The sequence below is a fragment of the Lynx rufus genome, unplaced genomic scaffold (genome assembly GCF_022079265.1).
Source record: "Lynx rufus isolate CCGP_SWC_20201006 ecotype Redwood Valley unplaced genomic scaffold, mLynRuf1.p SCAF_15, whole genome shotgun sequence".
Lineage (NCBI taxonomy): Eukaryota > Metazoa > Chordata > Mammalia > Carnivora > Felidae > Lynx > Lynx rufus.
Genome location: NW_025814829.1, coordinates 32,412,272 through 32,428,994, shown reverse-complemented (window position 1 = coordinate 32,428,994; position 16,723 = coordinate 32,412,272). Strand labels below are relative to the sequence as shown.

At 39.7% G+C, this 16,723-nt stretch overlaps 2 protein-coding genes across 2 annotated transcripts in view; one reads left to right on the top strand and one right to left on the bottom strand.

Moving 5' to 3' along the window:
* DTL (denticleless E3 ubiquitin protein ligase homolog) overlaps window positions 1–10,905 on the bottom strand; it is a 40,946-nt gene extending 30,041 nt beyond the window's left edge. The window contains exons 1-6 of the mRNA XM_047077286.1: window positions 10,823–10,905; window positions 5,903–6,028; window positions 4,782–4,880; window positions 3,214–3,275; window positions 3,009–3,129; window positions 61–126 (exon numbers count right to left, since the gene is read on the bottom strand). Coding sequence (XP_046933242.1) covers window positions 61–126; window positions 3,009–3,129; window positions 3,214–3,275; window positions 4,782–4,880; window positions 5,903–6,028; window positions 10,823–10,874 — 526 coding nt within the window. The 5' untranslated portion in view covers window positions 10,875–10,905. The remainder of the gene's footprint in view (window positions 1–60; window positions 127–3,008; window positions 3,130–3,213; window positions 3,276–4,781; window positions 4,881–5,902; window positions 6,029–10,822) is intronic.
* Window positions 10,906–11,241: 336 nt separating this feature from the next.
* INTS7 (integrator complex subunit 7) overlaps window positions 11,242–16,723 on the top strand; it is a 92,781-nt gene continuing 87,299 nt past the window's right edge. Inside the window, exon 1 of the mRNA XM_047076808.1 lies at window positions 11,242–11,419. Within this exon, the coding sequence (XP_046932764.1) occupies window positions 11,326–11,419 (94 nt within the window). The 5' untranslated portion in view covers window positions 11,242–11,325. The remainder of the gene's footprint in view (window positions 11,420–16,723) is intronic.

Genomic DNA, 16,723 nt, shown 5'->3' with positions numbered 1-16,723 from the left:
CAATCAACGTAAGTATGGGGTGATCCTACATTTATCAAAACTAAAATGGAACTAGGCTACCTTTTTTGTTGCACCTGGTGTCCCAGACCATAATGTTGCCATCTCTTCCACCTGTACAGAAGACGGCTATGGGGAAATAGTTTATAAGAAGTTAACAAAACCAGTCAATAATGCATGCATTTCAATTTAAGTTTCCTAGAGCATGTATTATATGCTACGCACTGTAATTGGCAGAGGAGATTAAAATCGAAAAAAATACATGGCTTAACAATAAGAGAAAACAAAGCCGTGAAGGGAAAAGATTACAAAGAACTCAAAAGGTTTATGCTGAAAAAAACACTTTACAGAACAATCCCTCTGTGTAAATATTCTTAAAACCACACAAAACACTATATATGGTATGCTTATGGAAAGAATAATGATAAACAAACAGTAACCAAAATATACTGAGAGCTTACTAAGTGCTACACACTAACCCATGTGCTTTATATAAATTATCTCAATCCTTGTTATCAACCCTCTTAGGGGGTTATTACTATCCCCATTTTATTGATAAGAAAACTAAGGCATAGAGAAGATAAGTAACTTATAAAGATATTCTTAGCAGAATAAATCGAGAGCCCCCTCTCCAAATCTCCAAGCTATACTGTCTCAGTATTAAAATATGGACCAGATCTACACAAAATGGTACAAGAGGTTGCCTCTAGGTTAGAAAAAAGGGCAATGGGATTAGAGAAGGGAACACAGCGGAACTTCAATTTATCTGTAATGTTTTACTCTTTAAAAACTAAACCAAAAAGACTGTTTCCTGTGTGAAAGAGTGAGCCCTTACCGAACCAATCTTCACCTGCATTAGCTATAAATTTTGGACAAAATATAAAAACCAACTACCTGAGGGCTGTTTAGAAACTGAACAAAAACATGCAATTTTTGGAGGGGAGTTTACACCTGAAGCAAATGACTGGCCTGGGCTAAATTACTGTTTCTTTGTAGTTTTGCCTTGAAGGTAACCACAGTTGCACGAGCAGTACCAGGCAGCTAAGATGCCAATAAAACATCTGCCATCTTTCAAGCCACAGGAACTGGGAAAAGGAGACTGAGGCAACAAGAGCTGCCAGAGTGAGAGGGGAACTCCAGAGAGAGCCAGAGAAAGGGTAACTCTAATTCTGTGTTTAAATTTAAAGCACAGGGCACCTGGGTGGCTCAGTCGGTTAAGCCTCCGACTTCGGTTCAGGTCATGATCTCACAGCTTGTGAGTTCGAGCCCCATGTCGGGCTCTGTGCTGACAGCTCAGAGCCTGGAGCCTGCTTCAGATTCTGTGTCTCCCTCTCTCTGTGCCTCTCCTCTGCTCATACTGTCTCTAAAAATAAATAAACATTAAAAAAATTAAATTTAGCACAAGTCTCTGGTTGACCCCTGAACCATATATGCAAGGGAAAACCAAAGGCAGTTGGTAATTAAGGCTTACGTTAAAGAACTGAAAAGGGGTCTGACCCTTCTGTATGTCTAACAGCCTGCCATCTAACTACTACTGGGTTAATTGCCTGTTAAAACAAAAATATCAACAAATGAAAAGTCCAGGGAAATAAAAATGACTTTGCCCAAGAGTTTAGAGGCAGAAACCACATTAAAACAGGGGTTCTACGTATGGTTGTAAAAGTGTGCCCTGTACAAAGGCATTCGGCTGAAGGATCTAAAATCTAATCTGTGTTTACCCACCAAACTATGTGGCCTTGGGGGCAGTGTCCAACCAGATAATTCATGCTAGAGCACCTACAGACTACTGGGAGCCATGATAAAAGCCACCAGCCTCAATTTCTAACACAGTGCTTTTTTCTACTAGACCACATTGGCATAGACTTACTGTATAGAGTTTTAAAGAAATTAAGCGAAGGGACCAAAAGATACAGTGTTTCCCTTCCCTATTACTCTTTAAATAAATTTACTTTGTAAGGTAAATTTTCATCTTATTTTTATAAACTCACAGTAAACTCTGACACAGTAGTAAATCAGAACACAAACACCTAACTTTATACAAGAGATGTATGAATGAAAACTTAGAGGTAAAAACTATGCCATTTATTTTTCTTCAAGGTTCCGCTCTCAAAAGCAACCACAGTCAATTAAAATTGACATTTTTTTTGAGTACAAATCAGCTCAACAACTCAGTTTGATTTTCCTGAGTGCTCATGTGAATAAATGAAAATGTTCCTTTTAAAAATAGAATATCTCTTAATGATAAAGGGGACTGCAATGCTTGTCTTTACACTGAGGTAAAAATCAGATTAGTTCAGCCACTTCTTTGAGATCAATGTTGGTCTTTTTGTTAAAAAAAAAAAAAGAAAAAAAATTCAGTGAGAAACTAATAGAGGAAGGAGAGAAGAAGTGAACAGAAATGAAGAGCTCATTCAGACAATCCTTTTTCCCTAGCTACTACAGCACTGTTCTGTATTATATCACTCTTTATATCTTCTTTCTCTATTATAATAGCAAAATAAATATAGAAAGATCAATTGCGAGTAAATAATGGTTAAAAACATATTAGAGAATTGGGCCATTTAAAGTAATTAAATAGTAAATTTTTAGGTAGAGAATCATGCCCATTTTATCAAGTTTCCCACTCTATCCTCACACCCCATTTAATTAAAATTTTACAAGTAAAGTATCTAATTTATAAATAGAGTTAACCAGTGTCCAGTACAGGTTTTGATTTTAAAGGACACTCAAAGTTGTACAGAGGTATTGTGGCTGTTTATAAGTATTTACCTTATCTGCAAGATTATAGAAAAAAATTATCTGAAGATTCTTAACAGGGACAAGCTGGAGATAATGTCCATAAGAATGGGACTAAAAGCCAACTTTATTTCATGGGTTTCAGTCATGAGACTCTCAATCATCTATGTAGGTAAAGTAGCAACTCTGACAGGGGAAAGGGAGGAAACAATCACAGCTTCTTATTAACTCACTATAAAGGTTAAGGACATGAAAGAGGAAAGGTACAAACCTACCTTTCTCAAACTTAGAAAAGGCAACTGATTTGAGGCTGCACTGATGACCTTTGCATGTTCCAATCAGCTCACCAGCTTTTACATCCCAAAATTTGGCTGTTTGATCACCTGCTGCTGTAACCTTTCAAAAATAAGGTATCATAATTTAATAAAGAAACGCTTTACCAGTGTTTACCCAAATTCCAATAAAATGAAAGTCACTTACAAGCTTAAGTTCACCAGGAACCCAGGCCAGATCAAAGACAGCATTCCAGTGAGCCATCCATTCTAAACAAAGAAAATGGTGAATGTGAAATGTCTAGACTATGTTCGGGGTAGCCATATCAATAGCCGTCTGAATTTCTTGAAAGCTGTTGTGAAAAGATCAGTCATCAGCACCCCACAGTCCATGGGCCAAAGAGAACTTGTGTACACACAGACATTATACATTCCCTTTACTACTATAGAGAACTACCATTTGATATCAAATTCCTTTCCATGAGGTGACTAGTAATATACTCTCTAAAATGGAATGTTTCTGAAACATTTCCAGTTCAAAAATCTTCATCATGCTCTCTGAATGCAATCTAAACTAGTTTGCATTCAAGGTTCTGCATACTTCGGTCTTTATCTCTGTTGCAAGGTTTATCTCTCACTGTTCTCCATATATCTTATATTCCAACCAAACTGGATCACTCCCTATTCCTTAATTGTAGCCTATGCTTTCTTATCTCTAGGGCTCTGCTGATGCTTTTGCCTCCACCTGGCGTGTCCTATTCCACCTCCATTGGTTTAAATACCATAGTCCAACTCAAATATCCTACACTTCATGAAAAATTTTCTTTGCCATCTTTACTACACGAAAGCTTTCCTTTTGACACCTGTGGCATTTTTCTTGTACATCTAATCATTTATAGCCTGTTTTATTTATCTCCACACTTGACTTAACTAGTTCCAAACTATTAGCTTCTTAAGGTCAGCAGAACTTTTCCTTGGGAAATGCTTGGGCAACATAAATACTTGAAAGTGATGTTTCCTCCAACCACGTTAAGTGTAAAAGATTTAACTTCTTAAAAGAAGAACTGTTTTTAATCCTAAAATGTGTGTGTGTTTTTTTTTTTTTTAACTTTTAGTAAAGGTATTGCCATAGTTAATAATATTGACAGAAAGGCAGTCCACCATTTACTTTCGGCCTGGTCCCTGAACAGACTTAATCAGAAGTGAATAGGGGCACCTGGGTGGCTCAGTCGGTTGAGTGACCGACTTGAGCTCAGGTCATGATCTCACGGTTTGTGGGTTTGAGCCCCGCGTCGGGCTCTGTGCTGACAGCTTAGAGCCTGGAGCCTGCTTCGGATTCTGTGTCTCCCTCTCTCTCTGCCCCTCCCCCACTCATGCTTTATCTCTGTCTCAGAAATAAACATTAAAAAAAAAATTAAAAAAAAAAAGAAGTGAATATAATTGGTAATATATCCAAATAACAATTTACACGAGGCTTTATGAATTCAGAATAATGTTAAAACAACAAGTTTAGGGGCGCCTGGGTGGCGCAATCGGTTGAGTGTCTGACTTCAGCCAGGTCACAATCTCGCGGTCCGTGAGTTCGAGCCCCGCGTTGGGCTCTGGGCTGATGGCTCGGAGCCTGGAGCCTGTTTCCGATTCTGTGTCTCTCTCTCTCTCTCTGCCCCTCCCTCGTTCATGCTCTGTCTCTCTCTGTCCCAAAAATAAATAAACGTTGGAAAAAAAAAAAATTAAAAAAAAAAAACAAAAAAACAACAAGTTTAGACCTAGACTTACCTTTGACACACTTCTTTCGATTGGCTTGTGATTCTGTGTTATATAACCTAACGAAGCCTTCTTCATTGGCAACTGCTAGTATATGCTCCATATTGGGAGCTAAATAAGAAATAAAAAATAAAATATATAAAAAGTAACACAAAAATTTTAAAGCTGAGTATAAAGCTCTAAAAACAATACAGTATAGATTAACTGAATGCTACTAGTTAAACACAAAGAATCTGTTTGAAAAGAGGGAAGAGGATTCTACCCAAATAGCATTTGATATGGTAGAGACATTTGAATTAAAGACTGCTTAAAATTTGCCATAATATCTAATTCAGTGAATGACTCAAAACCACCAAAATTATCTTCAGATAATCTCTTATTTAGAGAAGGGTAGTACTTAAACAAAGTAAGAATGGTACTGACCAATGGCGAAGAAAAGCATATGATACAAGCCACCAGCAAGTTGAGTCTACTAGTTAAATTTCCTTTTCATACCCTTTTACTTTTCCTCTCTTAAACCATTAACCGTGGGGACAAGTACTTCTGTTTCTGTTCATATGTTCCCCAATGCATTAGAGAAAGAGAGAGATTCCATCAGACCAAAAGGTGTACCTACTGGGCAAAACAATTTTTCATGATGGCTGAACCTTTGCAATCCTTTCCCAGTATCAATTAAAAAACAACAAAACCAACAATGCTATAATAGTCTATGCTTTAGAGGAAATCTATAATTATGCATAGAGATTAAGAAAAGCCTATTTCATAAATCATAGAACAGTTATTAGAAAAATTCTAGGGGCACTTGGGTGGCTCAGTCGTTAAGTGACCGACTTCAGCTCAGGTCATGATCTCACGGTTGGTGAGTTCGAGCCCCATGTCAAGCTCTGTGCTGACAGCTCAGAGCCTGGAGCCTGCTTTGGATTCTGTGTCTCCCTCTTTCTCTGCCCCTCCCCTGCTCATGCTCTGTTTCTGTCTCAAAAATAAAAAATAAACATTAAAAAAAAAACATAGAAAAACTCTACCATCTATCTAACTTACTTTTTCTTGAAAGGGGGACAGCCAGTATTATTTCTTCTCTAAGTGTGAAACAGATTATTTCTGAGCAAGCCTAGATTAGATAGTAATTCTCTTACCAGAAGAGAAGGTACATCCAAAAGGAGGAACTGGGACTCCTGTTTCTCCATAAGAAGTGTGCTCATCATTACAGTTGCACTGATAACCAGTTAGAAGGGACTGTAGAGGGTACTGTGAAGACCATCCTAAAGTAAGACACAATTCCTTATAGAATTCCAATATATCATCACATATCAGTACTTTAAACAAGCACAGAAGTACGTATCTGTTTTTAAAAGCTTTACATACTTTATATAGATCCACTCGCTATCCAGGATCCTCTAGAATACAGTTTCTGATATTTCCCTAAGGGAATCTGAGGTAGAAAGGTAGAAATGAAAGAGCGCACTCAACTTCTGGTGAGGTACAGCTTTAGGCTTAAATGGAGTCTTAATCCATTTTAAATGGAGACTCTCCTTTGTACAGTGGAGATTTTAAAAAGCAAGTGGCCTCTGCACATTAAAAAAGATCTTACCTCTCCTCCACCCTTTGGTGACAACCACAAAACACAACCACAAAGATTACCGCAACCATTAAAACTGCCCTTCTCTTCAATTAAAAATTGTTTCCAGAGTTTCTAAATCAACATCACCGCAAACTCTTAAATTACTAGAAATATCGTACATAATCCAATGGTCAAAGAGTTAAAGGAAATAATGTAGGTAAATGTGCCCACCTAGCCACTAACATATTCACAAGTAAATTCTAATTCCATTTCCTCTTTCCTTACCAGTGCTGAAATTCTAGGATTCTAAAATGTTAACAGCAACAAGTCACAGTATCTTAAAGTACATTAGAGCAGTTTTCATGTGAGGCATTACGTACCTACCCCTAGAGTACAATCGGTTAAACCCTGGGTAGTGGTAGGGTCAGGGAAGTCTTTATAGTCTTTAGAAATCGAAGTTGAGAGATGAGTAAGTTTTCACTGAATATACAAGAGAGAGGAAGAAATTCAGGGTACAGGGAGAATTTATTTGACTTGGGTCAGAGATCTAATGTGCACTATGGTCCTAAATAAATAGTAAGCAATCTTCAAAGATTTGTTTTATCATTTAGACATAGGGGTCAATACATTTAAAATATTTAAAATATTTAAATATTTTAAACTGAGAACTAAATGTTTATTAAGCACCAGAGGACAATGAAGTTACATTCTATTGAGAGCTGTCTAAATAATTAATAAACCCTCTTACATTTTAAGGTACTTTTAATTTCCACTTTCATCAAAAATACTGTTTGGAGAAGACCTCTTAGTCTGACATACCTCAGACACATCTAGCTTTGGTGTTCCTAGAGATAACCGGAAAGAATTGGTACAAAAGAAGCAAAGAATACAATCCAGATTTAGTCATTATTCCTGGGGATATTACCTCAAGGTCAGGTATCAGGGTAAATAAGCCATTAAAAGACCATTAAAGGAAGAATACAACAGTTATGTTGTAAAATATACATCTACAGGATGAATTTTAAAACAAAAACCTGTATTCTAAAGTCATGTAAATGTACACTTGTGGTTTGGGATTAAAAAATATAATAATCTAATGATTGCAACACAAAGAGTCTAAAGGACCAAGTCTTGAACAATTTAGGCAGAACTGAACAGGATAAGCTCTGGAGATGCAATTCTCTGCAATTACACAGGGACTCCTTCAAACTCTACCTCACTGCTTATGGACTAATATGCACAAAAGGCCTAACAGGGCTTGGTAACTTGTCCCTATCCACCCTTACATTTCTGCACTCCCTATAACAAACAGTTGTAGACGGCTCTCTTAACCAACTGTTGGATCCTTATTGTGCTTTGCAGTTTGCAATACGAATGTATAATTCTTTCCCCCATAACACTCACTTGGAAAAGCCTGTTCTTTCCTCGATGTACAATTTAAGCCCCTAGAATTACACGCCAATTTTTCAAGGAGTATCTAAGATATGAGAGTTTTCAGTGAATCATTTGATATATGTGCATTTCTATAATGTCTGAGAAGGTTGTGGCTCTTTTCCCTCCTCTCCCTTCATCACTGTCTTTCTTCTACTTTTCAAAAGAAAGGCATTTCCATGTCCCAATCTTAAAACTTGTGTTGATCCAAAGTATAAAAACTTATGGGACTCCAACTAAGAGACAATAGGATAATTCCTTTAATAAAGGCATCATAAATAGCCCAATCCATCTCTTTAAGATATACTTCCAATGAAATTTTACTTTTTGCTTCATAATTACTTATCAAAATTAATAGTCCCTATTGTTTTGATAACTTGCATACTAATAACTGTAACAATTCAGAAGAAACTCTTGACGCTTAGAGCCTTATGATTACAGAAAATTTTGACAGTGTGGTCAGTAAAATAACTTTTCAAGCCTAGAATCAAATTACATTAGGATAAATCCTGTGAAAGACAGTGGAAATAAAATCAAGAGAAAAAGCAACTATAGCTGACCTTGAACACAGGTTTGAACTGTGCGAGTCCCTTGACATGTGGATTTTTTTTGACAAATACAGTACTGTAAATGAATTTTCTCTTCCTAATGATTTTAATAACTTTTCTCTAGTTTTATCATAAAAATACAGTATATAATATGCATAACATAGAAAGCGTATGTTAACTATGTTATTGGTAAGGCTTCCTTCCAGTTAACAGGAGGCTATTAGTAAAGCTGTGGAGAAGTCAAAAGTTATGGTGGAATTTTGACTGCGTGGCATTGATGACTCTAACCCCCATGTTGCTCAAGGTTCAACTGTACATGCAAAATATGGCAGTTAAAGAGTTTGTTCATATTTTTAAAAAATGATTGATGTGATCATCAAATCACTAGTTTTTATATTCTATTAGATACATTTTAATTTTTTATTTTAAAATTTCAGTAAGTTTAAACCTATGATAAAAACTTTTAGATAACAATTTAAAAATAGATAGAGGAGTAATCAGATGTCCACTTTAGAAAGTTAGCAGCAATGTGGAGCATAAACTGGAGAGAGAGAAACTAAGAGACCATTTAGGAAACTTGTTATTTAGTACAGACAAGAAGTTATCAGGACCCAGTAGAAATGGAATGGTAAGCATAGAACAGATCCAAGATACAGTGATGAGGCAAAATCAGTGGGAATAGAGAGGACAGATTCAAGAGGTTTTAAGAGAACTTTCTGTATCTTGTGGACAACAGAGGAATTTTGATTGACTCAAGTTTCTGGCTAAGAAGACTAGTTTCAAACAATGGGACCACTCCCTAAAGTAGGTAATAGAGCAGGTTTGAGAAAAAAGTTCCGTTTTGAGTACTTGAGTCTGAGATGTTTGTGAGACTGACCTGCCGGGTGAAGATACTCACACAGCTTTTATAGGAATGGATGTAAAGTATAGGCAATGGAAGGTTGCAGGTAGTAGGGGAAGAAGGCCTGGTTGTGGCTATGATCATCCATAGGAGTAGGCAGAAGGAGAAAAGGGGCCTAGAATGGAACGCCAACATGGAAGGGGAAAGAAGAAGGTCCTACAAAATTCAGTGCATAGTATATAACAATGAATGAATTTCAGAGTCTGACACATAACAATAAATGAGTATTTGTGAATGAGAGAGAGAGGGGAAGTAGACAGATATACTGAGAGAATGAGGAAAAAATCTGTTACAAAATAGGGGCTAACTATAGCCCCAATAGCTTGCCTCGGGTCTCACAGATAGTAAGGACTCGTGCTGGAATTAAAACTCAGGCAGTTTAACTCCAAAGATAGAGCTCTTATCCACTGGGTAGTACTGCCACTCAGGACACAGGGCACAGAGAAGGTACTTAAGCAAGGTCGCAGGCGAGTCAGAGAGGGGCATTTCGAGTACTATCAGAAAAATATACAAGGGGGAAGTAGGTAAGGATGGTACAAAGTTCAGAATGGGGGCAAGAAACTGAGGGACTATTCCTCAGTCTACTACTTCTCAATATCCTTTTCCTAGACCTTTGCCTTAATAATATAAAAAGTTCCCTTCTCAGATTCTTTTTGTTTTCCACATGATGTCAAGGGGGAAAGAAGACCTAGTCCCTTTTTAAATGAATGGGATTTCATTTCTATCCAACCTCAGTCTGGGTAGTAACTCCCTGGTCAGAAACTTACCAGAAAGTTTCAGGTTGATGATACTCAAACCTGAGCTCAAAACTCCTATTGCCAATGTTTTAACCTAAGGAACCCCAACAACTGTAGCAAGTAAGTTGGATTTCTACATACCACTAACACAGAAACACCCCCAAGTTATACCGCTACAGTGAAAAACGAAACAAACAAAGCATTTTAATCCCATTTCTGTAAATAACAATACATACTACCTTGGCATCGAAAAACATTTGTAATAATATACTTTAATCTACTATCAGTGATTATCTCTGGGGGATGTGGTTAAGGGCATTTTTCACTGTGTAATTTCGAATTTTTATGCACATGCAGTAATCACGGGGAACATTTTTTTTGACCATGCTGGAAGCAGATGTTCTGTCTTCTCTGCTTGACTGAGTTCTTTAATAGCGAATCATATTCACCAGCGTATACAGCAAATAGTAGGGCTTACTAAAGTTCTACAACAAATGAATCAATGAATTAACAAATGGATCCGTAAATGAGTCTTGAAGATCTCACAAAGCTGTTAAACCGCACACACACACACTCAAATGCACGCATTGTCCAGTTAATGTGCAATATAGACAGAAGCCGTAAAGAAGGCCAGCAGATTCAACTTTCCTCCCTCCGTCGGCCCGTTTTACAATTTAAAAACTCCCGATTACGATTAAAAGTGTCCCAAGGACAGGAAAGTGCAGCTTTCTTCAGTAGTTCTCACTAACACGAACTCACTTTGGCCGTGGGAGAACTCGGGGGCTGGGAAACAGAGTTGGAGTCGGCCTTGGTCCGCGGTGTTGTTCGGAGGAGGTGAAGCCCGCCAGCAACAAGTAGCGGTTAGGGCCGTTACTCACCATTTCTCGGGACGCCGAACTGGGGCTGGCGGAGCACCGAATTGAAAAGCATCTGGGCCAGAGGAAAAGGTTCAACTGCAGGAAAAGCCGTGGAAATGCCCCTAGGTTCTGCAGAAATCGTAGCTTGCGCCCCTCTGAACACGACTAGTTATTGCCTCCAACTCCCGCCACTGTAAGCCCCGGCCACCAAACTCCCCGCCAAACTGACGTCACGCCCTCTGATTGGCTCTCGCCGCGGCGTCCGGGCGCCTCCGAGTCACTTCCCCCTTCCAATCCCCGCCTCCTTTTCTCCGAGCCGCGGGAACCCAGAGTTCTGGAGCTCCCTGAGCGCCTGCGCGGGGGGCCGCAGAGGCGCTGGCGAACGGCGGGGAGACCAGGGCGCATGCGTAACAGGGCTTGACATAGCGCGGAGGAAAAATCCGCGAGGTGGTGGAAGAAGATGGCGGTGCTGGGGCAGAGTTTGCAATCTTTTTAAATAGGCTTGTCGAGTAACTATTCGGGTCATGGCGTCAAACTCAACTAAGTCTTTCCTGGCAGATGCCGGCTATGGCGAACAGGAGCTGGATGCTAACTCTGCCCTTATGGAATTAGACAAAGGTATTCGAAAGAGCGGGCTGAGCGGGTGAAACGGGTGTGGGGGGCACTGGCGCCACCAGGCGGTGGTGGCCGCCGGACAGGCGCATGCGCCTAGTTTCCCTGGGAGAGGGAGAGAGGGCGGGGGCGGGCGCGGGCACCCATGCTTTTGGTGAATCCAGAGCTTTTGCAGCTTTGGTAGATTGCAGGGAAATTGCAACGTTGCTGGCTTGGCTTTGCACCAGTTGAACAAGTAGCGAGGTCCAGTGATGGGCGCGATTTGATCACTTGAGGGCACGGTTCCCCGATTTTCCAAGCAGTTTGTAAAAATGTAAATTTAAATTGTGAAATTGTTTTTCAGTACGTTCAGTTGAGACAAGGTCTTCATCAGGAGTGCTAAATAATAATCTTACACCCACTTTATAGCGTTGTATTTTATTTCTGTAACTCTGTTACCTACGGGTTACTAGGCAGGTTAAATATGGCTAAAAAAATCCAAAAAGCATCGCCCCTTTTTTTGTAAATTCCACGAGTTCTCTTTTCCTGTCGGAGAAGGGGTGAGAGGTGCGAGGGCTGCTTGGTGTAGTCGAAGGAGTTTTGGAGTTAGACTGAGTGAAATTCCAATGCCACAAATTTTATTATCATGGACAGGTCACCTAAGTTCACCTAACCTAGGTATTTTGTCTCCAAAGTGGGTTCAGTACCATTGAGCTGGCAAGACTGTTGTAAATATTGATGTAATTGTATGCAAAGGAAGCCTTTATTAAATGCTAAAGAGATATGCCTTCTTAGAGATGGATGTGGGAGGCAAAGGCAAATATTTGACGGTAAAGAACTAAAGTATTAAACCTTTCTTTCAGTGTACTTCAGTGATTTTTATTGAATGGAGGAAACGTTTTGTCACCTGGTATACAGTTAATTCTTCATTGACCAGAGCCAATGTATACTTTATCGAGGATTGGGACTACCGCTTAGAAGGATCTGTCTTTAAGTCCACTTTGAGCCATTTCCCAGCTCTCTGACGTGGACACTCTGTCAACTTTTTGGGATTTCGTTTTTTTGTTTTTTAACCTGTAAACATTTCTAGTAGGTTGGTCTAGATAAGAGTTTATCAGAAAAAGCTTTTAACTTCTTTTGATCAACATAAAGATGTCACAGCACTCCAGTGAGATATTCCTTTGGTTGAGTCACATTATCTTTAGTACATCCTCATCAGCCAAGAAAATGATGCTGGGCTTTGCTTTCTCTTACCAAAGCCGTGAGCTGTTTCCCCTATGAAATATGAAATTATAATAGTAAATGTGATTTTTAAACACCACATAATCTTCTCATTCTGGAAATTCCTTCCTATTTCCCATTGAAAGTTGCAGGTCTGGATATCTAATAACTCTACCAGTTCTAAAGACATTTTCTACCACTCTGGTCCAGGTGGGCTCATTTCATGACAGTAGGACAGTGGTTGTAGAACAAAGATCAGGATCAGGCTCTGAAGAAGTTGAGAAATCTAGAATTCCTAAAAATTTGACATTGTGTTAAAAAATATATAACACAATTTTTGCTTTTTAGAAGTTGATAAAGCATACGGTATTTCATATCTGTAAGAAATAAATGCATGATTATTGAGTGTTTAACTATAAACCGGCAGTCAGTCCTGGGTATTAAGCAAGTGATCGTGTTCAAGTCTCCCAGCAGTACCCCAGGTGAGTATTCCCCAGATGTCTCAGGCTCAGAAAGATAATTTGAACAATATAAGAACAAAACTTGTGGGGGCGCCTGGGTGGCTCAGTCGGTTGAGGGTCCGACTTTGGCTCAGGTCATGATCTCACAGTTGGTGAGTTTGAGCCCCGCGTCGGGCTCTGTGCTGCCAGCTCAGAGCCTGGAGTCTGCTTCGGACTCTGTGTCTCCCTCGCTCTCTGCCCTTCCCCCACTCGTGCTCTATCTCTCTTTCTCTTAAAAATAAATAAACATTAAAAAAAAAAAAAGAACAAAACTTTTGTTCTTTTTCGCTTCACCGTGCTCCCCTTTTAAAGCTGTTATGAAATTAGATTACAGGAATGGCCAGTTTCATTAGAATATAGTTTAGTGTTTTAACTATTGAGTCATTTCATCCTGTATCTGTTAAAGTATTTCTGTTTTATGAGCCAAAGGTCATAGGGTCAGAAGGCTACAAGTTCTGACTTTGTTTTAATTCCCAAACGTCTAGACCGAGTTCCCCAAATTGTATTCCAAGGAATAGTTTCTCAAGTATTTTAATAGGAGGTTCTTAGTCCATAGCCCCTCTTCATGTCCCTCCCTTGCACCCCCCAAAATGTACACTCACATTCACACACACAACTTATTTCATCAGGCTTTGTACTAGGGAAACAGTGACAAAACAAAATGAAGCCCCTGCATCTGGAGAGCTTATAGTTGGGACAGAGAAAATAGGCAATAAGCAAATATAGTAAGCATGTATTGTGACAGGTAGTGATACATACTGTAAAGAAAAGTGAAACTAATGAAGGAGGCTGGAGAAAGCTGGGTGTGGGATTGGGGTTGGTTATTTTATTTATTTATTTTTTACTTTTATTTACTTTTGAGAGAGACAGCATGTGAGTGGGGGAGGGGCAGGGAGAAAGAGGGAGACACAGAATCCAATGCAGGCTGCAGGCTCTGAGCTGTCAGCACAGAGCCCAACGTGGAGTTTGAACCCACAAACTGAGATCATGAACTAAGTCTAAGTCTGACGCTTAACTGAGCTGCCCAGGTGCCCCTGGTTTGTTATTTTATGTCGGATAGTGAGGGACAGGACTTACTGGTCAAATAGAGGAACAGCAAGTGCAAAGGCCCTGAGGTTGGAGCCTGTTTTGCATGCTGTTTCTGGAGCAGAGTGATAGACATTGAAGATAAAAAGATAGCCAGGAGCCAGTTCGTGTAGGGCAATACAAGCCATTGAAATGATTGGCTTTAATTCTGAGATGGGAAACCATAGGGAATTTTCAGCACAGGTGTGGCATATCTGACTTAATTTTGAGAAGGATCAGTCTGACTGCTGTGTTGAGAGTACACTGAAGTGGGAGAGCCAGGGATGGAAGTGAGGAAACTAGTGAGGCAATTGTCACAATCCAGGAAGAAGAAAACAGTGGTTTGGTCCAGGGTGATTTCAGTGAAGATATGTGAAGTGCTGAGATTCTGGATATATTCTGAAGGTAGAGCCAATAAGATTAGCTAATGAATGTGATGAGAATGTGAGAATTAGTGGTCAGGAAAAAACTTAGAGGTGTTTGGTCTGATCTACTAGAAGTATGTATTGCCATTTACTGAGTGGATGAAAGTGAAATCAGTTTGGGACTGCTAAATTTGAGACATCTCTTAGTCATCCAAATGGAGATGTTGTGTAGGCAGTTAGATGTACAGATATGACACTTGAACTCCATTATAAGGAAATATCTGTGGCACTCATGTCCTAAGATACACACTTGGGAGATGTCATTTATGATTTCTTGCACTTTGTTCTGAGACTTTTGAGCAAGCATGGCAGTTAAGCTATTTGTTTCTGATCTCTCAAGGAATAAATGGATGCCATTTTTTTTTTTTTAACGTTTATTTATTTTTGAGACAGAGAGAGACAGAGCATGAACGGGGGAGGGTCAGAGAGAGGGAGACACAGAATCCGAAACAGGCTCCAGGCTCTGAGCTGTCAGCACAGAGCCCAACGCGGGGCTCGAACTCACGGACCGCGAGATCATGACCTGAGCCGAAGTCGGCCGCTTAACCGACTGAACCACCCAGGCGCCCCAGTGGATGCCATTTTGAAGCTGACACAAGTCCATTCCTTCCAGATGTAGTTAGTAACACAGACAAATAATCAGGTGATAGCCATTCATTCATTCAGCAAATATTTACAGATCGCCTACATTGTGTTAGTCACTGTACTTGGACTTGGGGCTATCATAGTGAACAGCACAGCTTTAAGAAGGAAACAGGGCTAAATCATATATGGCCTTGTTAGTCAGGACAAGAAGTTTGGATTTTATGCCAAGTGCATTGAGAAGACACTGAAAATTTTTAAGCAGAGGACTGACATGAGATTGGTTTACATTTTTAGTGATCACTCTAGCTGCTTTGTAGAGGTCTTTCGGTGGTATGTCCCTTTTTTAGAGTTTTTAGCTGATAACCATGCTGACTGAGCTGTGAAGACTAAGCACATACGGAGTTAAATGTTGTAATCAAGTATAACTTAAATTTATCTGCCACATTTCAGAATATGGATGATCATTAATCCAGGCATTATAAAGGACATATCTCATTTACATTGATCAGTATAACTTTCTCATTAATATAACTTCTGCATAGTCTGAACTGACAGAAAGTGTCCTAATGATTTAGGAAAACCTATGCAAGATCTCCTTCACCCTGAGTGAAAAGGAGTGTCCTTTAAATGACATCACTCAGCCTGATTCCTGTAAGGTTGGCCTTGGAAAGGATGAGGTGAAAGAGCAACCAGGAAGGGAGTGGTTCCCTTTCTTGCAGCTGGGCTATGGGAACAGAGGAAATATAAGAGATGGAGTTGCTACTTGAGGTGTTGGTGAACTTACTGCTGCATGAAATTTTGAGGCGTGCTCATTGAAAAATTTATGAGATAGAAAACTGATACAGGGGCACCTGGGTGGCGCAGTCGGTTAAGCGTCCGACTTCAGCCAGGTCACGATCTCGCGGTCCGTGAGTTCGAGCCCCGCGTCGGGCTCTGGGCTGATGGCTCGGAGCCTGGAGCCTGTTTCCGATTCTGTGTCTCCCTCTCTCTCTGCCCCTCGCCCGTTCATGCTCTGTCTCTCTCTGTCCCAAAAATAAATAAACGTTGAAAAAAAAAATTAAAAAAAAAAAAAAAAAGAAAACTGATACAAATCAGGACGACTATTTATTCTCCCTTATTTTCCCCTTAGATGCTATCACCTCACCTGTATTCCAAACCTGTGAATTCTCAGACTGAAAACCACAGATTGCTATTACACTGTCCATTTTGGCACAGATGTAGTTGGTGTTACAATAAACAAATACGAGGCTGTGGAAGTATCTCTATATCCCCTACTCAAGAGAGAGGCCTCTGCAACAAAGTCTGTACCAGGTGACCCATTCCATGCCAGAACTGACTGATTCAGAAGGGGACATGTAACCCACACTGAGTCAACCAGATTCTCTCTTGAGAATCTGTACCACCAGACCATATTTAGTCTGAGAGTATCAAGAGGTGGACCTGTAAGAAGGTCACGTGGAATTGAAAGTCTTAACATCTCAAATCCTGATTGGTGATTACTTGATGGGTCATGAACTATTCCAAAAACCCAAGGC